Below are 23,759 nucleotides of genomic sequence, written 5' to 3' on the forward strand. Positions count from 1 at the left end.
GTCGGGGAATTGTCATGTTGCACCCGTTCATGGATGTATAACAGATTACAAACAAAATGTGGACTAACTAAACTTGGAAAATTGGAGGCAGTATTTGAAAAAATTCATTTTCTTCCAACGATGGTCGGCCGACCATGGATATTGTTACAAAAATTCCACTTTTCTAAAACTGACTGCATATCAGCTGCCATGATTTCACAGGATGTTTGAGACTATTATTCACTTACAGTCAAGTGAGGTATTTCATAATAATTTGGTAGTTTTGTTTTCTGACGTTTGCAAATGTTGTATATTACCTTTAAAGCTCTCTGCAAAATCTGTTCGGAATAAGTCAACAATGTAACTATTCACTCAACTTGATTGGTTGCTGTTAACAAAGGCACACAACATCCCTAGTTCCCACTCTTTACTTGGTTTCTGATAACATTCTGATACAGAGCCATTCTTTGGTCACCGTGTGACATAAAATTGGGCTCGTCTGATTGTTGAAGCCTTACCCCTTGTTAACTACATCTGACATATTACTTACACTGATTCATCAGGTTAGTACTTTTTCACTCCCTACCTCAGAGTATAGTTTCTACTTTCACAATTTGTGTCAAAATATTCAGAGGGGTTGTCAAAGTTTGGTCATGTGTGTCACATCAGACAAAAAAATGTTATACGGCCCACTTAAGAAAAGAAGATGTGTTCGTTTGGGGGGGAGGGACGGCTGCCGTTACCCCCCCCCCCCCCCCCCCCCCCCGGATCTGCCCTTGTTTTGGGGTTGAAACTTGTATACATGGCGAGAGCACCTTTAAACCGACCATAGCAGTCAGAAACATCCGGAACTGAAATACCAATTATAGTTTATAGCCAATTATAGCCAACTTTCTAATTTATAACAATACGTGAACATTTTTTATAAGATGGAATTAGCATCGGAGAGATTTAAATTTTATTTTTACTTGACAAATTTTTATTTTTACTTAACAAATTTTTATTTTTAGTGAAATTTATATTTTAAACAAATTTTTATTTTCACTTAACAAATTTATATTTTTACTTAAATTTCATTTTTACTTAAAAAACAAATCTGTGGATAGTTGATGGTTTCTCAAATCTGATCTTACGTATGTAAACCTGTTTATGTATGTTGTTATTGCTGTATGTATTTAAAAAAGTAACAGATATTGCAATATTAGTTTGTGTATACAGCATCATACACAATGTATTTTTTGTCAAACTGGCTTTTTTTTTGTCATTATGGATTTTAGGTAGTCATTTTGGCAACTTGTTTTCCACATGCACATTGCAAGGTTTATTTTGAGATTTGGTTTTTATCGCAGAAAGAAAGGTTAATATTTTATGCAAAAAAGACTTTTTGTTTTATAAGAGTTTTCTTATGCTTTAACTTCTACAAAAATGTAATGCGAGTTACCGTTACGTGAGTTACCGTAACGTGAGTTACCGAATATATCTCTTTAAGAATTTAATTATTGATTTTTTTTTTTTTATACCGGTATGAATGTCATGGTAGCATAAAGACTTACGCTCTTATGATGTAAGGGCACAATATGGGAAAACTTTCAAAATCAAGCTATTCTAATTTATGCAATGTCTTTTTTGTAACACGCTTTTCCGATAAAAACTGATTGCCAAACCAACAGAGGTTTATTTTGTTAACTTTTTGTCTGTTGTGAGAAAAAATTCATCCAAATGCTTTGACTTTATAGAATAACAGCACAGAGATGACGGAAAATTCCCCCTCCCCTTTAAACGTAACATGAGTTACCGTGGAGTAGCCCATACAGGGAACGTGAGTAAATAACAACAAAACCCAAATGGCAGGACCAATTTTTGAATGAAGTTTTGCCTGTAGCACTTTCAAAATCTAGGATATGAAAGCCCAGTCATAAAGCTTTCTTTTAGTACAAGAATCATTCAAATCACTCAAGTACTTTTTAAGATACAGAATTTTGAACATAAACAGCGTTTTAAAGACTTTCTGTCCACAGATGACACGAAAAAGTAAGTGTTCTTGTAGCAAAACAATAAAATTCTCATAGGAATGCATGGGAATTGTTTTCATTTTGCTGAAAGACTACTTACCTTTTTGGTGAGCTGTGAACGGGACTATAAAACGGTGTTTGTGTTCAAAATTCCGTAACTTGAAATGTACATGATGGATTTGAATGATTCTTGTACTAAAAGAAAGCTCATTGATTAAGTTTTCATATTCTAGATTTTGAAAGTGATACAGGCAAAACTTCATTCAAAAATTAGTCCTGCCATTTGGGTTTCATTTTTATTTTACTCACACTGTATGTTGTAAATAATGTTAAGTAAATTGTTGTACATGTATGTTATTGTAATAGTATTTATATGTACTCGTTTATCATTTTGAAGCTTATTATCTGTATTTTATTGAAATGTAGTTTATTTTTAACACTGTTCAGCAGTTCAGCTGTTACTTTTAACTGACAAATTAATAAATACAAAAATATGTACACAAAAAATCAATTTGTCTGAGTAGGCGTACGTCTGACACCATGGTGTTTCCAGCAGGTTTCAACTTCAACAAAAAAGTTCAATGAATAATTTCTTTTTTAAATTGTTGCAACTAACTGATACATTTAATTAGAATTAAAACCCCCTTGATGATTAACTTTTATTTTGCACACTGTTGAATTGTCCAAAATGTAAGTCTGACACTGTGGAACTGCCCATAATTGTAGCACTCTTTTTTATTTTAAAACTTGTTGCAAAGTTGTGAGTTCCCTAATAATAATAATAATTATACCGAAGTCTTATATAGCGCATGTATCTACGAACAATTAGGTACTCAAGGCACTGGAAATTATGTCTATTATTAGAGACAGGTAAATGAAGTACATGAGAAATATGAGACCCATTATGTAACACCTTTATAAAGGTTTACAAGGTGCTGCGGCGCATTAAGCAGCCACTGCCAGAAACACAGGGGCAAACCCCTTCTCTAAGCGATAATTGTTACTGGGTTCTTTAACATGCATTACACAACACACGGGACCTACGGCTTTACGACCCATCCGAAGACGAAGCAATAATGGTAAAGTGCCTTGCTCAAGAGCACAAGCACCATGTTTCCACGGTCAGGATTCGAACCCATGTACCACGGCACACGAGTTGAACACTGTAACCATTGGATCACAGCACCCCACAATAGTATCTTCTAATTAATCCAAACTTATTTCGGCATACGGTACTTCCGGCATTTGCAAGATATTTAAAGACACCGTCTGTGCGTATTATTGCCAAACTTTGGGAGTAGTGTTGGATCAGATTTCGTGGTGATTTTACGGGATTAGATTTAAGTAAGTTGACATGAGCAATGATTCATTGCTCCGTGCTACTGTGCCCAATTATGAGAGTAAAGATGCCTATATAATGACGGGCAGACAGCGTTCAATGCGATATCATTACTTCACTTCCCTCAGGTTATAGAGACACAAGAAACAGAAAGGGATTGGTCAATAACAGTCCTGAAATCGCTCAGTGACTCTATCAATAGACCACATAACAACTTCCGTGGAAAATGCATTCATGGCCGATTCTATATCCTAGTGTCTGGTTTCGGCCCCTAGTCAAGATCGCTTCCATAGCTAGTCATTGTTTGGGAGCATGTCTCAAGTGCCAGTCTATGGTTTGTCCAGTGTGTCGTCTTCTCTATGGTTTATTCTTCTGATTTCTTCCTGTTTTTTTTTTTCTCTCCGCAGGGTTCTCACTCATCAAGGGGAGGTTAGGAGGGGACAGTTTATCTAGATCAGCATGGGTTTCAATCGTGACTGTTGATTTGTACACGTCACACGGAGCAGCCCGCTCTGTCAAACTGAAATGAAACATTTACTGGCGGTTTGCCAAAATCCTGGTATCTTCTTAACCTATAACTAATTACCACATTTGAAAACAAACTGTCACTTATCTCATCAACATGAGTACAAAAAAAAACATTCTCAAAACATCGATGCTCCAGATCACACAAAAGTTTTGACAAAAGTCTTCTTGACAATGCCCAAAGTGAGCCCTCTGTACACGGGACAAGCAACATGCAAAGGTAGTGTCCATAACGTAGCACGTATATTGCATCCAACTTCAGCCAGTACAAGTAGTCCAAATAGTATTTTCAATTGGGCATGTTAGGCATTTTAGGAGGGCAAACTGCTCAGTTAAAGATTCATTTTGCTCTAACTAAAGTCCTGCCAAATGGCTCAAATTCTTGCCACACCAGCCTGGACTCCGTGGGCGCGTGCGTGATCCTTCACTAAGCCCTGGCCATGACGAACACGTAAACAACGCTGACCGGCTATTCAGAGCGTACTGCGCGCGTATTTCAAAGACTGCACGCCCTATATGCGCTTCCACCCTATGCAAGCCACATCACGCACGAACAATTTTTTGAAAACTGAGCGATGCCTGTACGATATAGATTATGGTAGCCTCGTTTTTTCGCAAACCTGTATCTTCAGTTGTAAAGGGATAAAAGAGAGATGTACATTGGATACAAATCTTTGCTAAATAACGCAATGTTTAAATGCACTGATTCTTCAAAAAACAACTTACAACATTATAAGCACTTTGTCGCTCTTTAGATACATCGACTGTGGACCTAATTTAAATGTGCCGCTATTTGACACATTTAAATTAGACAATTCAAGGGATTAAGATCGCGCAGGGCATGATGGGAAACAACATGGCGCAGCAAGATCGTACCCATGGAAACGAGGTTGTAGCCACACCGCTCCAATGTTTACCACCTTCCTCCTTTTTGACATCACTCATGTAACATTTCAGTTGACAAAGACAAAGACTGTATGTATACAACGTTGTTGATTCACAATTGCTGAAATACTTCAAGACACAAAGTTTGGAGCACAACAATTCCACTAGCCAGTTCCTCGGTTACCAAGAGGGAGCAAGAACTCTTGAACTTGATACATTATAGCCAGTAGGAGGGAAGATCATTGCCGTAGCTTTGCGAACGAAATTCAGAGTAACCCTCGCACTGAGTCTTTCCCTCCTTTCAGGTTTGAAAGTCATGGTAGAAATTTACGGAATGAAAACTAATCGTTTCAAAAATACCCCATCCCTTGCTACCGGTACATCAGTCTTTTACATTCTCAGTAACCCTGGCCAAGTCGACCTGCATAGTGTGTTTTGTAGTGGTTTTATTGGGCCTTTCTCTGGTCACTGTGTGACATAAAATTGGGCTTGTCTGGTTTTTGAAGCTTTACCCCTTGTTAACTACATCTGACATATTACTTTCACTGATTCATCAGGTTAGTACTTTTTCACTCCCCACCTCAGAGTATAGTTTCTACTTTCACAAATTGTGTCAAAATATTAGGAAGGGTCATCAAAGTTTGGTCACGTGTGTAACATCAGACGTAAAATTGTTATCGGGCCATATCGGATATTAACACTTTTCTCCAAAGTTCTAAGGACACACACATCCATACTTATTTTGGAGTAAGACTAGTCTTTTGTGATTTACAGAATGCGTAAACAATGTACACCCTCTGCTTTAGTTTTACAAAAAGGGAATTGATCTGTGGTAACGTGACATTTTGATCGGTCACGTGTGTGACATTTTGTTCGGTCACGTGTGTGACATTTTGTAATCAAAATGATGCTAATTTATGCACGGAAAGACCAAGCTATGAAAAATCTTAAGAAATTTGCATCCTTAATTACTACCGGTAGCAACACATTAGTGAACAATTTAATCATGTGTAATATTTCACATAAAGAACTTACTTCTTTTTCATAAATTAATTTAGTTTCAATTTCCGAAGAATCGCCCTCTTGTGTAAATGGTACAGGCCAGATCTTCCCTTGTCATTTTTACTGTCATGTTTACTTTATTTAAATTTTAATTTTAATGATGGCGTTAATATAATATATATTTGTCTATTTTTAAATTTATAACTTTTGTTACCTTTGTAACAATGCAAGACATTGGATTTTTTTTAATAAACCAGATAATAAATATAATAAAAAACATGCTGTGTTCACTCATCCTGTGACATGAATTTCATGAAGCACCCTCTGTGTTTTTAAAAGAGTGCCAAGAATTTACAATTATGGCTTTTGCCTGCTTGTGCCGCCCTACCGGAGATCACTGGAATATATATTGAGATTCTGAGAGTGTCCGACCAATAAAACGTGATATAAAGACCTAGTTTTAGTTTATTTTCAACAATTTATCTTGTAAGCCCAAGATCTGGTAGCTTTATGGGAGTCATTGCCTGAGTCAAATTTCACCTTCAGCCCATGATCCGCAACAGAAATCTCAAGTCCATTCAACAGAATCCCAGGTTTTTTTTCTATTTTCTATGCCACATTGTTCATTTGAAGCTCTTCACTTACATTAATTTTCATCTTATAGACAAATCCGGTGGCAGCCATTTTCTGTGGTGGTGAAAGGCTCGCGCGAGTTGCGCTCAGGTAGTACGCACGCACTCCTGGCTCCTTCGACCAATAGGAATACCAAAATGCGCGTGCGCCTCATCTTTAAGAATGCGTGCAACATGCGCGCGAGCGTGACACCACCGCAGTAAAAGCTTCTAATTCTGGTCCTCAGATTCCACTATACCAAAAGACAAATTCCCATTCCAAAAAGAACTTCTAAGCTAATCAAAGAAGAGAGACTTCTGCTACAGGTGGAACAATCAATTATGACATAACAGGTATACAAATATTGCAGAGACAGGATAAATGGAGCTGAGTTAGAATGAAGCAAGGAGTCGATTGATTCAGGAGTCAGGAATCTCATTCGACACATGACACCTCAAAGTATTCTCCTGCTGGGGTCAACAAAACTGGCAAAATTTTCTTTCGTTTGCACTACCCATGATTCTGTGGTAAAGTTCAAGCTGACCTCTACTCACTCAATCTCCCAATGCAGACCTGGCGTGCGCTCATCCTAAAGAGTAGACTCTAGCAGCTAATGTCACAAAACTTTACTTAATGGTCTAACTTAACTCACATCACGTTTTATTGTGCAACTTGTGCAACATTCCAAATTGCAAAACATGCAACAAGGTGGCATCTCCTAAAATGGCGTGTGACGTCATGTACGTGAAACGTGAGTTTTCAATGTCAAAAGGTCGTTTCTCGCTTAAAATAACCCCGATGTACACACAAAGTCAACGGACGCACCATACCCGAGATACCACATTGTTGCACGGAAGCGTATTTGCTTGAGATACAACTTCGTTGCTGAATCGAGTTCTGGCTGACGCAACGATTTTAGTTAAGACACATTTCATGACAGTTTCACGGTGCGTAAGTCCACAACTTGCACACACAATATGGCGTGACTTATGCAGTCATTAAAGGTGGCATACATATGGCACAATTTGGAAATGGATAACTTTACTAACTAATCGTGATTATCATTTGGTCTGTTATTGCCCAACATATTTATACAAAAAAACCCAGCTTTGTTTGTAAGATAAGTGAAACGCCATGTCATTTACCATGACAGACCTGGAAGAGTTGCCACCTGATTCCGAAGTAAGTCAGAAAAAACAATTTTTGAATGATAAGCGGAGGTGATTTGACGACTGTTTCGACTTATATGAAAACAAACCAACAAATAAACACACACAAAAAGTCGACATAAAAGCTATGGTTATGCTTGTCCAAAAAGTTTGAACTACTCGGACAAGTTTTGTGAAATCTATCATAGGTTTACTGCCAAACTGTGCAACAAATTTGTTGCTTAAATGTTCCCCATGGCATAAGTTACGCGCCGTTTTGAGAAATCAACTGCTGCTTGGACACTCCTTGTGAAAACTACTAAAACATCACTTACCTCGGGTTGCCACGGAGAGCCGCGTGGTGCAAGGCGTTGAAACCATTGTTGTTAGTCACACAGATGTCAGCGTTGTTCTCCAGCAGTAGCGACAGGATGTCATCACGCTTCTTGCTGATCGCGTCGTGCAATGCAGTGTCTCCTTCCGAATCCTGCACAGAAGACAAAAATTATCCTTACTGAAGATGAACACACACAAAAGGTCACGCAGTCATACTTTACATAACTCTCGAGGACAAGGCATTGTAGTGCACGTATACACATTCATACACATTGTTTCGTAGTTGTGGGGACTACACACGAGTTGTCCCATGGTACTATGGAGACCAAAGACGCTGTGTGGACAGCAGAAAGTCCCCATAACTCAGTCCTAATTTGCCTAACAATAACAAACTTCCCCATAACATGGTGATGGCCTGCCCACACATACTTGTTTCGTAGTTGTGGGGACTACACACGAGTTGTCCCATGGTACTATGGGGACTGAAGACTATCCATTTCTTATTAAAATCAAATTGCGGAAAAAAAGTGCGAGGAGAAGCAGGTTTATTCACTTATAAGTGGACATTGTAACTAACATTAAGTGGACGCCGTAACTAACGTAAAACTTGATTGAATTTTCTCCAAAACTGCAGGCAGCTTGATAAAATCAATAACATTACTTGACAAGAACAGTTAATTTAGATGTTTCTATTGCCAAATGCTTGTGCTATATTTTACTCTTTTAAACACTACAGCACACCAGTTCAACGTTACTTGCGGCATCCACTTAACGTGAGTTACGGTTCAAAAATACCATTATAATCTGCCGCATAGTGAAAAATATTTGGTCTATTATCTTTTCAATGTTGATTTCCACTTCAAGGGGTGTTTTTCACAACAATTTAAGAGAAAACTAACAGCACGTAGCTTTCATCTTGCTTCAGATCTCTTATGTCCCACATTTGGTTGCCAGTATTGTGTCCTTACACAAAAGAGGCAAAACATCTCAAGAAACAGGGCGGACAAGCAGCAAGCCACGGTGTAAGGTCCACAATGTTCAACCATGGAATAGCCACCAGAAGCTTGTAACTTTAGGAAGGTTTACAAATGTATAGGCCTACATGTATGTCCACTGCGCAAACTTGATGATTCTTAGGACTCCAAACAGAAACAGTAGAGTGCTCTTTGGACTACTGACTAGAGCTCCAATGTGCGGAACAAACCCCATACAGGCACTGGTTTGCAACTGAATGGCCCAGAATACACATTTAACAATTGTTAACCGCTGGGATGAAGGATGGCATTTTTTCAACTTGAGGGGCACCTGAGGCGAAGCTGAGGTGCTATGCGCACAAAGGGGGTTACATGTCCCACATCACAGAGTCAACAACTGTTTTGTTATATCGTACCAACTAGTCAAAAATATAAAGGTTTTAAACTCAATATTAAAGAACAACTGATCTGCCGATCGCATGGGTCGCCTTTTTCCGCGGTCGATATTAAAAAAATTCTGTGCATTTTTAACAATGACTTCAAATGACCCCCAGATGACCTTTGACCTGACATTTCGGAAGACTTGTGATGAACCCGACCCAAGGATCACTCCATCCAAGTTTCATTAAAATCCATCAAATTCTGTAGACAAAGATACATTTGAAGCATATTTGAACAATGACCGCTGATGACCCCTAGATGACCTTTGACCTCAGTAATCCGATGAAGAATTGTGTCTTCCAACCCAAGGGTCACTGCATCCAAGTTTCATCAAAATCCATGAAAACATGTAGAAGTTATACATTTTTTTTTCAAAATGTTAACATACATATGGGTGTATGGGAGTACGGACATGCCAGCGGATGGGAGTTCTGGGGTAGGAGCATTGTTGTCCTTTTATCCCTTTTGTAAAGATTTCACTTTGTGGGGTACCGTTACCTTTGTTAGAGTACCCCACAAGTAGCTCTAGTGTGTACGGTCATGCGGGTCTAAGGTCATATGGTCATACAGAATTTAGGACTGTAAGCGTCTCCCAAAACTTTGTTTAGGCGACACAAAAATGCATAGCACAAATCGACGGCGCTACACACCACTGACAGGATACTTATGCACGAAGTTTGTAGCATGATCACAGTGGCAGGGCCCTCAACTTTTTAAATTTGATTTCAACCGACCTGGCATTACAATTAATATTTGCTCAAGATGAATGGCACATGTGAAGTTGAAGGTAACACAATCTTTGAGCAGATTCAATCACGGACCATCGGCCGACTAGTTGTTGATTGGTGACATGCATGTAACTTAAACCTGCACGGTAATAGCTTCAAGTTCAAACATCACTAGTTGAAGAGTGGCAGAACAGCTTTAGGAACTTCACGATCCTGGCGCCCTGTCAAAACTACGACATGCAAAGCTATTGGTGACCAGCTATGGCACCAGCTATGGTGACCAGCTCGGCAGACTGGTCCCGAACAGTTGACTAGACTTGTCCAACTACATGAATGGCTGACTAGCTGGCAGACTGGTATGACTCTTGACTCGGACTCGAGTCCCATTTTCCGTGACTCGGACTCCAGTCACGATGACAGATGACTCAGACTCGGACTCAGACTCGACCCTGCGGACTCAGACTTGGACTCGACCTGCCAGACTCGGGACTCGACCAAAATTACCACAAATCACTATTTTTTTTCAACAATATGATTACAAATTATTTTGAAGATGAACCTCTCCTGAGCAAGCGATACAGTCAGTGCGGTGCAGAAGAAACGCAGCTAAGTACTGTACATACACAGTGCACAAATTACCACAAATCACTCAGACTCGACCTTTCTGACTGGTGACTCGGACTCAACCTGCATGACTCGGGACTCGGGAGAGGTGACTTGGACTCGGACCAGGACTCAATGTTTGGTGACTCGAATACAAGTCTGCAGCTGGGGTTCAAGCGAAGCTAGTCAAACCATGGTAACCTATACTTCTCGCTCGACGATTTTTCCTTTTTAGGAAACCCTGGTTTTGTCCCCGGTAAGGCTTCACTGTGTTTGCAGAATCATTTGGAAACTTTTAAGTGGCAATACTCCAAATGTTGACCTCATTTCATGTACATGTATAATCCTGTATCAAACCATGCAATATCGAGAAAGAGTCCACAACGTCATTGAGCATAAAAACGTCCTAAAGAGGCAGAGACGAAATTGGTCCCATAACATTACAAAAAAAAGCAGCAATATAAGAACAAATGATCTTATTTCCTCAGTCAACAGAGGGCGCTTTGATCCAAATGCCTTGATGACACTAAGGCCCGCTTCACACGTCAAACTTCTGTTGTGTCTAATTCAAAAATGGCCTAACATTTGAATTAGACACGGCAGAAAGCAACAGCCGGCTTCCTGCCAAAACTTCGACAGGTCTTGCCGCTCTGAGCGTCAGAAGAGCGACATGGCTTCAAACGGCGAATTTATGCCGCGTCTAATTCAATTGGCACGTCCCAAATCAGAATCGCAGTGGTACCGTTTTAAAATGTGCATGCGCCTGCCAGCTGTGTATGTTTCAGCGTTAAACAAAATGGCGGCGCCCAAGGGCATGACTCAAAGGTTGTCCTGGAAACCCAAAACGTCTTTTTGAATCTCTTCTCCGAAATTGTATTAGGAATCATATCAAGCCAACCGGTTTTCTTCACTGAACACCGACAGGGACGGGAAGTTGTGACACTTTCTCGAGAAAGGAGCAGCAGGAATAATTAACAATGAAAACTCTCCTTTTTAAAGTCACCTCCAATAAAATTTACTGTTGAAGAGCCGCTCTTTCTCGCAAAAAGAATTTGTCGCATTATGTCTCCTGTCTTGGTCCGCCATCTTGAACGACCGAATTATGTTCAACAGAAAATCGACGTTTAAAGCAACTGCTGAGCTTCTACTGCATTTTTGCCTACTACAATGAATAAATAAGATGTTTGAAGCAGGTTGGAGAAGTCAGCAATTTCCTCAAACTCAAAATGCATTATTAGGAAATACATTTTGGGAAAAGAGTTATCCCAATGAAAGTGCATGCCAAATGACAGATGGTCCCATACAGAGACCGACTGCTGGACAAAAACTCTGACGAAGACTTTCGTTCCAAAGTTGAACATGGAAGTGATTCCCAACGAAAGTACAAATGAAAATCTAAGTCTTGAAACATCCTCTCAAGAAAGTAAACATCCGGAGAGGATCTGGCTTCATCTGAAGAAAGAAAAATCAAAGAACAGCTGTCAGCACAATAACACAAGGTTTTCAGCTTATTTCTTTGGATGGACAAACCAGAAAAAGCCTGTCGATTAAGATCCGAGCGTAATCACAAATTCCTGTTGATGATGCAAGACGATGTGATATTCATGGACTAATAAGAGTGATATGAAAATAAGCACAAGCCAAAAGAAATTATCCAATGATGATGTTACCAAACACAGAGCTAATTGGTCTTCAATTTGAAGTTTAAGAATCAAATTACAAACGACAGCTGGCGACGAGGAACGCAGGTTAAGATCATACCTTTCCGCCTACCAAGTCAATCAAACTCCGCCCCTACCCATCTCCCCCTCCCCCCCCCCCCATGACTCCTTGGCCCCAGACCAACCTGGCTACGTGCCTGACGTCAACATCACACCGCCTGCGCCGGTATCCTGACCTTTTCCCAATCCACCTGAGAACTATTCCTGTCTAGGCAAGTCTAGAGGCCCACGGCGAGAAATATCGGCAGGAGACGAGACCGAATTAAAACCCCCGAGGAACACATGACGGGGGCGCTGCAAGGTGAAGCGCGATGTGTTCCGGGCTAAGCAGGAATCCAGGCTCAGCCGTATTAGGTGCAACTTTAACCTGTGAAGCAAGGGCCACTTTTTACAGTTCGGTAAACACAAACAAATTGTGCTTAGACAAAAATAGGCCCGCAGACAAAAATTAAGATGTGTTCATTACTTTTCTGCGGATCTCTTCTAAATCTTACGATAACTGTTTTTTTTTTGTACTGCTGGTCGATGCAGTAACATCACATTCTGGGTAAACTTCATAGGTGGAGGCAGACGTTTACCTGGCAACAACAAACAAACAAACAAACAAACAAGAAACAAAAGAGCCAACTTTCAACTGAGTTCCTTGTCCGATTTTGGATGTTTAAAAGTATGTTACTTCTTAAACCTGAAAAAGAAGTATTTTTGAAAACCTGACGACTGACCAGCTGCCAGGCAAGTTTAATATACTGATTGTCACTTTAAAAAACAGAGGTACTCAAAAATTTGGCACGTTGTGAAGTAATCAGTTTTATTTAGTGAGCGTGCTTGGAATTTAAGCAACATATTTCTTCTTTTGACAGGGTTAGGAAAACAGGACGTTTAGGCTGACCAGAGTTCTTAAGTTGAGCAGAAATGATTAACAGTCGGACTTCATTATGAGTGATTACAACTTGCACTGGTGTCAAACCGACAAGAAAATTGGCGAAGCTACTAAGCAAGTATGTCTGAGCTTATCATCGGCTTTTCAAAAAAGGAACAAAATGAAATTGGCCCAGGCTTGGTGAGTACATCCACAGCTCTAGCCAGGAATATCTGTTATGCTTGGAATTCTCCGATGCCTGTTCGATATCATCATATAGGTTCTGCCATACCAAAGTGTCAGCAGCCCTCCGGGCTAACGAGACATGATGTGCCACGACAAGAGAAGGCAGAGAACAAAATATTTAAAAAACATCTATCGTATTTTTGGCGTACAGTTGCGATGATACCAGCTGATAGTATAACGCGGGGGACTGGGCCCGGTAGGACGGGCCATGACCCAGACGAGTAAAGGTCACACGGGGGCCTCAACGCTCAGGAGAAAACATTGGCTATAAATCTTAAACATCCTGGCTCACCGGGACAGACTGACTGTACATTCCTTGATGGAATAATGTTTAATTTACAGGTCGACTATTTGGTTTGCCAAACAAATTAAGCTAACAATTTTTCAGTTTGTAAAACCTAGATCCGTGGAAGCTTGAGCTCAATGTTAGTGTTACCCTTTTAAAATGTTTTGTTGTGAAGGTGATGAAAAGAACTATTTTGGTAATTTTTTGCTTAAGAACTTAATGTCTTCATTAGTATCTGTGCTGACAAATGAGTCAAATATTTATAGCAACAAAAATATTGCTCTCGATAAACTAACAACAAAATATCTTGAAGAAAGTGAAACGGCACAATTTTATGATGGTTAAAGCTTTCAACTTTGCTTGATAACTGCATTTAACTCATCATATTTTTATTGACACAAGTAGGCCAACGTTGGCCCATCCGTAACCTATTATGCCACCAAGAGTTGAAAAACTCAGACAACCAACACTTGATGGGCAACAACAACAAATACATGTAGGTCAAGCTAAGAATAGAACAGAAACGATGTTTAATGTCCCTCATAAAGTATGTTTCCCTGAACGACAGGCCCGGCTGTGTTCTGGGGGCTGATTTGCCGCATACCGCACCGGGACTCAGCTGAGTTCTACTGCGTTGCGGCTGCCCCGGTTAAAATGTCACGACTTTTATGAAACCAGCTCATATTTCGGCTCAGGCATCCCGTGCAAATCATCCTCTACTTTTCGTTTTCAAGAAATACATGATTTTTATACCTCATTTGGTTGTTTTGATGAGTTGAGTTTGCCATTTGGAAATGCAGTCTCGGCGCACAGTCACTGAGCATAAAGTTCAGAAGCAGAGGAGAACTGAGAAGTCGTTACGCATCGACTGACAAGACATTCTTTGCTTATTGTATTATGTGGAGGAATACCAGCCAAATACAATTGGACCAATGAATTACCTAGATCTTATATTTTCATATTCACCGTACTTTTACTTCGCCTGTGACTGTACTTTTGAAAGTGTTAAAAAAATTTTTTTAGACTATTTCCAACTGTACCCGTAGGCCATGATTAATTTCACGCGGAGCTTTCCCTTCTATCATAATGCACTAGACACAGATTGAACGGCAGGCTTTTTTTCTTCTTTTTTTCAAGTGTTCATTTTGCATGTGAGATACCTCGGGTATCTTAGCTAACATGTCTGGAAGTTTGCGTTTGTTGTATAGAGGAATATGTGAGAGTCCACAACATACAGGGTGAGTAAAAAACAAACAAAACCCAAATGTTGGGACTATTGTTTTAGTGAAGTTCTGCATGTAGCACTTTCAAAATCTAGGATATAAAAGCCCAATTCATAAGCTTTCTTTTAGTACAAGAATCATTCAAATCACTCATGTACTTTTCAAGTTACAGAATTTTGAACACAACCGCTATTTTAAAGTTCTGTCAACGAATCACAAAACGGTAAGTGTTCTTTCAGCAAACGAAAACAAATCACACAGGGATGGGTGTGATTTGTTTTCGTTTTGCTGAAAGAATGCACACTTTTTGTGATCCGCGGACAGAACTTTAAAACGGTGGTTTGTGTTTAAAATTCCGTAACTTGAAAAGTACACAAGTGATTTGAATGATTCTTGTACTAAAAGAAAGCTTATAAATTGGGCTTTCATATCCTAGATTTTCAAAGTGCTACCTGAAGAACTTCACTTAAACAATAGTCCTGACATTTGGGGTTTCTTTTTACTTACCCTGTATAGGCTGTCAAGTCAAAAGTTTAACTTTTCGGAGTTGATTCACATTTAGAAAGAGTACATCATCAGTTTGAAATGATACCAAACACGATAAATTTCTTACTTAGATACATTCCTTGGGTGTCAGGTTGGCGTAGCGGTACTTTCCTTGCCTACCACCGCTGTGACCCGGGTTTGAATCCCGCCTGGGCCAATATGTGCCTGATTCCGTGGGTTTTCCCCAGAATATTCTACAGGGGTTTTCCTCCCACCTCTAAAACTGTAAATTCTTCTCATTGTCTCCTCTCTATATGTTTCTTCAGGCTTGCGGGCTACAGTGCCTAGGGCACTTTTGAGGAATCCTTGGTTTCATTGCCAGAAATAAATAAATATTAATAATACTAAAAATAATAAAAATTATGGTGTGTTTTCTTTCAAGTCAATCAACTTTTTACACAATTTCCATGTAAACAGGCCTTAAAGTTGATCAACTGAAATTAATTTTTTGGTATTGTTAATCATTCCTAATTTTTCAGTGTTCAGAACTGAATAATATGACATTTCCGACTGATTTTAGACCGATTGTTTGAGCTTTTCATGCCAAAATGCAAAGTGAGGACAGTCACCAACAAAAGTTTTGTTTATTTAAAAGATAAGTTAAAAAGTGTGAGTGCACAATAAGCTCTGGCCGTGTTGCAAGAAGTCTTGCATGAAAGTCTTGCATGAAATTGATCAAAATGACCCTGCCAGAGCTGAAAAGTGCGACGCTGATGGCAAATATGGAACACATACTTTGAATTTATACCTAGATTTATCCGTTCGTTAGTGTGACGTCATCTCAACTTAACCATGCGTACTTAACGGAAGATAACGCAACTTGAGTGTTCAGCCAATGGGCGCTTGTAATCAGTGGTGCGTGTGCGTGTATAACAAAGTCACTAACGAACCGGATAGCCATTTGTGATAAATACCACGTGACTATCACATTACTGTACATATTTTACCTCCATTTACAATCTTTTCATAAACATATTTCCGAATTGTTTTATTTTTTTTGAGTATTTAATTTATTTTGTTTGCTTTCTTTGAAAATTTAAATTTGGTAGTTATATTTTATGGGAAACTTCTGGGGCTTATTTTGGTCAATTTTCGGGGACAGACATACGCAAAATAAACGTGCTTGCGCATCGATTGAAACAAAATCGGTGTTCAAAAAACCGTCAGCAAGAGTGTATTTTATGACAACGGCATGGCATTTGGACAATTAGTCAATTATATTTGGTCATTTGTTTTTGGTCAATTTTCAGGGACCGACAGACAAACAAACAGACAGACGGTCCACCGAGTGACATGAAGAAGCTCCTGCTAGTGCTTATAAAACAAAAAGTTAGATGACTTTGAGTTAGATCCAGAGCATATGACAACTAACCAGTAACCAGTTGCCAAGATAGAAGGGGGTGAGGCAGTTTCGATAGCAGTGTTCGATTTAGACACTGATAAAATGCCAGTTATGCAAAAGAAGTGACTTTTTGATCCTTTCCAAATGTGATTCAAACAGTGAAACATGTAAAGCCCACTGTGTAATTGTCTTTCATTTGTGCAATTTCTTTAATATTTTGACATATTTATGAAGCTGAAAGGCTTTAAAATAGAACTAAAAATGATACCTGTTCAGGTGGAAAACAAAAGGTTTTTCCATCAAATTCATTTGTACACTTGTCATATTATGTGCCGTGTTGTTTGTAAGGATTAGGACACAATGCGCTACATTCATTTCAAGCACAAATAGGTACAGTATAAATGTTGTTCTGTAAGTAATGCCATTGGAATGGACCAAAAAGGAGTTGTGTTACAAAGTTGGCATTTTCCCAGCAACCCAATGTGCTGTTTTCATGATTTTTTTCAGTATTTGAAAGAAAAAGCTCTCAGCTTTAATCTGATATCCAAAACATAAAATTCACAGATCAAGTTTTAAAAAAAAGGCAAAATGTTTAAGAGTTGCATTTTTTGGGGGTCACCCTGCATACTAAAATGAACATTTGGAAGTTTCTTAAACCTTTTGGACATTTTCAAGCAGAATTATTTTTTTCAAATGCAGTCCATGCCTCAGCAAGCATTACATCTGGAACAAAGCTACGGAAACCATAAAACCACAGCATTTAAAGTTACATTACAGCCTGGAATATGCCAAATTCAGCTACAAAACGTGTTTAAAACATAATGATTTGAAATGGAAAGAACCTTTAAAAGTAGAATATGAATGTTGGGTTATTCATACGAGAACGAATTACGGAGGTCAAAATTTTGTCCCAAAAAATCGAGCTGTCCAGTGCTAGTTGTGAACCCTGCCGCACAGTGAATGCCTGCTGCGGACGTGTAAGAAACAACATTTGTGCATTGGTGCTGTGTGTAATTTATGTGACACACACAATGTGTATCATACATGTACATTGAATAAAAATGACAGGAATGCGTATCCGTCGTGTCCGATGTATACAACCCTTTTTTTCTTTTCTCAGGAACGGTAAGACAATAGTTTAGTTTCCTTTCAACTAAATCTATAGAGTAGCATTTAAATAAACATCCAAAACATGACATTTTGTGGGATTTCTGGCAGTAAAGCCTCTTTAAAATGAGATTTTGGGACTGATGTGTCCCTCTGGGCAGAAGAAGGCAATTGTTGACATCAGTTGCAGACTGACAGTAACCCATCTCCACCAGCTCTGCCATCATCATTCATAGAGAAGTATCCTCATAGTCAAAGCTCAGACGAGACCATCACGATGGACTGAAGCAAAACTCAAACATGTTGAACTCTTCCCAACAAACTTCAATCACAGCAGACAACTGCAGCTGACGCTCCGGACAAGTCCGTACACGTTTATTTCTGTGTTTCTTTTCTCCAACACTGCTTGGGTCTTGTTCCTGAGCCAAGATTTACCACGCACCTGGCTAGACATACAACCCGGCAAAGTAATGAAAGCTGGAGATCGCGTAAGGTAGGCATTAAAGTAATTAAATAAGCACAACACTCAGCAAGACCTTAGTCCCTGACATCAGCGAAGGGCGAAATCTAACTTGTTACTGCCATCGCGTTGGAATTGCAGGAAATCAATGGGGTTTAACAAGCTGCAAAATAAATTCAAGTGACTTGTTAAAACGTTGCCACACTATACATGTATGTGAATGCTTCATGTATACGCTAAAGGCATATTCACCCTTTAGCACTTGTATTACATGGCAAGTCAAAAAAAGCGGAACCCAAAAACAAAGACATACATTTCATATAAAAAAAACTATGTAGCACCAAAATAAATTATGACTTGGATGCCCATTTATTAAAGTACATTTAAATGAGAAAATTATTTCAATTGCGCTTCACGTTAAAATGTAATCACTATTTATATTAAGCAGCCCTAAAATCAGTTTTGTCCAAAAAAGCAATTTATTGTGTGTTCTGACTGTTTGGAACAACAAAGAAAATGACACAGAATACTTGCTTCGACAACTGTAGTACACAATATCTTTATTAACAACCCTGCTTTGGGTAACAATATGTGTTAGGTAATCCACTTTTTGTTTTAAAACGGGCCTTCAAAAGGACTTTGTTGAATATTTGTAACCTTTAATCTGAGGTTTTATCACTGGTGATGTTTGAAGAAAATTGCAACGACAATTTTTGAAATTGCACTTTTGGACGAAACAGATTTTAGGGTCATTTCGTTTAAATGGCGATATAATTTGAACGAATTGAGAAATTGAATTTTTTTTTTTTTTTTTAACTAAAAGTACTTTATTTAATTGGCTTACCAGTCATAATTATTTTTGGTGCGACATATTTGTTTTACTTGATACAGCTATGTTTTGACTCCGGGTGATTGATAAAACAGCTGTGACCACAACTTGCCTGCTTTGTCTGTTGACCCAGTTTGACTAGTCACAGTGCTTGCTTGACAAATGATCTGACTGCCGGTGACTAGCCTTTGTTAAAAGTATAGCAGGGGAAGTGGAAGTGAATTTTGACTGTCTGTGATCGTTTAAATAGCAGGAAGGTTAAAATAAACTATTCGATCCGATTTTGTATCAAAATTCAGGAGAAACTTTCCTTTAAAAGAAACAGTAAACACTAATTTTCATGTGACAGGCCTTACCTGTCTAGACATGCAAATCATACAGACATTCACCTCCTGAGGCTATTACATTAATTAATGCTGATAAGATTAAGTTCTAGGCAACAAATTAAATTCTCTGTTTCTTTGTTTAATCTTGCCTTGTAAGAATTTGCAAAAGTGACACGCACACCCGCCCACCCACTAGGTCAAGTGATGGAGTTTTAATCAGCAATTGTCTTTAATTGGAAATTAAAATCCGTTAACGAACATTTAGGACAAAGGAAAGTTGGAGAGCGCACATTATGTTTGCCCGTACACCTCCAGGTGAAAATGTCACATGTGACGGACGCAGACCAACTGGCAATGTTTCTGTTTATATCGTAAATGAGTTACAGATAACATGACCTATTTACGACATACACGCTCGCTGCCAATGTGTATGCATGTACTTTCTTTGAACTTGGCAAGAATTGTTTACGGTATTTGACCTGTTTGAAGCAACAAAAGTGCTCAAAATCTAAGAAGGGTGCCGAACTAACCTAATAAAATTTTAAGCTCAGTGCATGCTGTATATTCTGAGAAAACAATATTCTAGAATCTCGACCATGTCGACTTCAAAGCAAAAGTTGCTGAGTCATGTTTGAGTTGGGCCTGAATTCAACGTCCGAGACACATTCTCACTGAGCCGATTGCAACTACGCGATGTCATGCACTGAACCGACGAATTATAGCTTTAAACAAATATCGACCCTCATCCCAAGTGGTGCATATTACTCTGACGTCGTGATGACGTAAGCGGGTGTCAAATTACACGCGATTTTAGCTGAAAAAGAGACAAACTTCTTACACCTATAACTCGTGAATGAAATAATCAATGAAGTTTGTTTTTTGTAATCAGAACATTTATTGATAAACAGTTTTGGTTTTGTACGTGAATTTGCTTGACCTTTACTTCCGGGTCTACCGGAAGGTCAAAGATGGGTGAATTTAAATAGAAGACATAAGCCTGAAATCAAAACGCAGCAAAATTTCTTCCGAACGGTTTACAGAATGATAATGAAAACTAGCACGAACTTGGAACCCAGTACGGAGATGTTAAAAAATTTATGATGTCATCATGTCGTCATCGAGTATAAAACAACAAGTGATTGAAGGGCAAATTATGACAAAATAGTTTGAGCTACATCTTTTGAACTCAAAAGAGTATCGTATTCGGGGTTTTTTTCGTGAGGTTGAATGCCTTCAGAAACATTTTTTGTTCCTCGACACAAAACAGCTTGACCTTTACTTCCGGTGTTACCGAAAGTGCAATAAAAACTGAATATTACTGGAAAGCGGCAGCATTTTACTTCAGACATATAAATTTTGAAAGTGTTTAGTGAGGAATACCGGACACAAAGGGTGCCCCATAGCGGCACATAAAATAGAGTTTGCTTTCTTCAATTTTAAAACCATTTGTTCAAATTTTACCAAATCGCTCCTTGATATTCTTTGATTAACCACAGATAACTTGGCAAGGTTTCAAAATCATGACGTCGTCAGACTGGAAGTAATACTTTAAGGAGAATTGGAATACAATCATATTTTAAATTCAATTTTATCGTTTGATGCCCGTCTTATTTTCATAGCCCAAATAATTATATCCATGTTCAAATTTGGATCTCTAAAGCTGTGATGTCATTAAACCGGAAGTTAGGTGTTATTTATACATACCCTTCTATTTTTCTATTTTCATACTATATTTTAACTTCACAATGAACATTTAGCCTCTCTGAACTAAATCAGTATTCGCTTCCCGTTTTTGACTGATGACGTCATCAAACCAGAAATAACTTGTACATGAATACATAAAATGTTTACTGAAATTTATCACACCATTAAGGTTGCATTTTTTTAAACAGAATGATTGATTGTACAGGAAAGGATTTAATTTCGTGATCCTTTGTTCTAACATAAACATATCCATAACTTAACTGGGCAGTGTTGAATGAAATAGTTGTTTGCCCGACCACTCTGCGTTTGTTACTCAACAAACGCGAACCTCTAGTTAATGGGAATATACATCATTTGTTTTTGCTGTAATTTTCAGAAATGGATGGAGTTGGGGGTTGGTAATATATAGCAAATATTGTTACATTAACTTTTTTGACATTTTGGGTTCATAGATGCTATAAAACCAAGAAAAACAATCATTTTCCTGTAGTCTGGTTCCATGACTCCATTTAAGATGAAACGGAGCAATTCATAGATGTTGGGGAATTATAAGGTCAGGGAACCAGTCAAACTGGCTTGTACCTGTTCATAGGTGTGAAATCGATTGCAAACAAATGTGGACTAACTAAATATGGTCAATTGGGGCCAGTATTTGAAAAAAGCCAGTTTATTCCCAACGCTGGTCGGCCGACCAGCGTTGGAAATTGATACGAAAATACCACTTTTCTTGAAAATGATAGTATACCAAGTGCCATGATTTTACAGGATGATTTAGACTGTTATTCACTAACAGTCCAGCAAGGTATTTCAAAATAATTTGCCACTTTTATTTTGTGATGTTTGCAAATGTTGTATTTTCCCTTTAAATAATTTTCAGTCATTTGTTTAAAAAAAATATATAAGGTTAATGACAAATGGCTACTGATAGAAGAATCTTACACAACTTCGACACTACATGTAAGCTGCAACTTGTCAAATCTTTCCAGACGGTCTCCTACTGGGGAACTATTTCAATCGCGCTAAGATGGTTTTCTTTAATAGCCAATTAGAAGCTTAACCATCTTGGGTGAATCAAAGTCACCATCTTCACACATACGGAGACGTACAGGCGCACACAATGTACTAACCATGCAGTATGGTCATATTTTGGAGACAGGGTTCACTTCAGTCTTCACAAATTAAAGAAATATTGTGTGTGAACTTTAAAGGGAATATACAACATTTGCAAACATCAAAAAACAAAACTACCGAATTATTATGAAATACCTTACTGGACTGTTAGTGAATGGCAGTCTAAAGCATCCTGTACAATCATGGCACCTGGTGTGCTCTCATTTTCAAGAAAAATGTTATTTTTGGATAGGTAGGGTAACCAGAAGCAGAATTATTATTTTTGTTGGCCTTAGCAATGCTGCTAGCCTTAAGACTGTAGAGATAGTCTCTAGCCAATCTGCACGCACAACGCTTGGGATTTATGGCTTCCGACCAATATCCCAAACATAGATGCTGACATTTGGGAGACTGCGAACAATAGAGTCATCCTGAGAACAGAATTAGAAGCCGTTCCGGAGGCGATAGCACGTTTGTGCTCTTGTTGCGTGCATTCTTAAAGTTAAGAGAGCACGGCCTGCTTTTAGCAACCCTACTCTTCACAGGCGCACTGGTGCACATGTACTACTGAGGATACAGCCACCTCACTGAGGCAAAAAAAAAAGTATCCGGTTTTGGTCTGCGCGTGCATCGCCATAGCCATGGGCATCAGCAAAAATAAAAAAAAATAAAAAAACTCACTGGTTTGACTGTTATCCTGCTGCTGCACAATTTTAAAGGGTTTTTAGATGGGTTACGATCGAGTATAAGCTCTATGTGGCCTCTCTTGGCTTCTATGTATTTTGCACTAAATTAAGTCGGGTACCATTTGACGATGTTGTAATTTTGTAATTGTGCGTCTGAAAGCCAGACTGAGGGAGCGATGGTCGTGTATCTGGAACCTGTAAACACTTTTTAATTAGCGCAATATATACGGGAGCAGACTAATGACCAGCCTGGCAGCACATGCACGATGTCGATGTCGCTGTATGGTCCGACGTTAATACCGTTTTCTCTGATTTCTGTCTTGACTATCCAAATTTTCTGAAGAACGTTCGTGTCGGTGGAGATCGTAAGTGGGTGCAGAATTCTCAAGCCTTATGGCCTTACTGAGTTCACCTCAAGCTCCACCCTGAAGGATATTTTTGAGAGTTTTAAGGGTATCGAAGTGTCATCTGCAACATCAGCTGACATTTGAAGAAAAAAAGTAGGGAAAATAAAAACCTGCGTCGCCGCACCACTTTTGGGGCAAGCTCCATACCAGAAACCGGAGACTTTTTTTGTTGGCCTAATAGCTTCTAATGGACCAATTAATTAAGCCCCACCTCCATGACGCTCTGACTAATCACAGCGGTGATCGATGTCCCACATGCATAGAAAAAAGTCCAACATGAGGTCATGTCCCACCCATGTTGGACTTAAGACAAATTCACACAT

The 23,759-nt window shown here is 38.9% G+C and overlaps 1 protein-coding gene across 1 annotated transcript in view; it reads right to left on the bottom strand.

Annotated features, from left to right (window-relative positions):
• Positions 1 to 7,815: 7,815 nt before the first annotated feature.
• The window catches only part of LOC119728626 (E3 ubiquitin-protein ligase MIB1-like), a 42,396-nt gene continuing 26,452 nt past the window's right edge, over positions 7,816 to 23,759 (bottom strand). Inside the window, exon 12 of the mRNA XM_038200937.1 lies at positions 7,816 to 7,989. Coding sequence (XP_038056865.1) covers positions 7,834 to 7,989 — 156 coding nt within the window. The 3' untranslated portion in view covers positions 7,816 to 7,833. The remainder of the gene's footprint in view (positions 7,990 to 23,759) is intronic.

Source organism: Patiria miniata, unplaced genomic scaffold (genome assembly GCF_015706575.1).
Source record: "Patiria miniata isolate m_02_andy unplaced genomic scaffold, ASM1570657v1 HiC_scaffold_20, whole genome shotgun sequence".
NCBI classification, from domain to species: Eukaryota; Metazoa; Echinodermata; class Asteroidea; order Valvatida; family Asterinidae; genus Patiria; species Patiria miniata.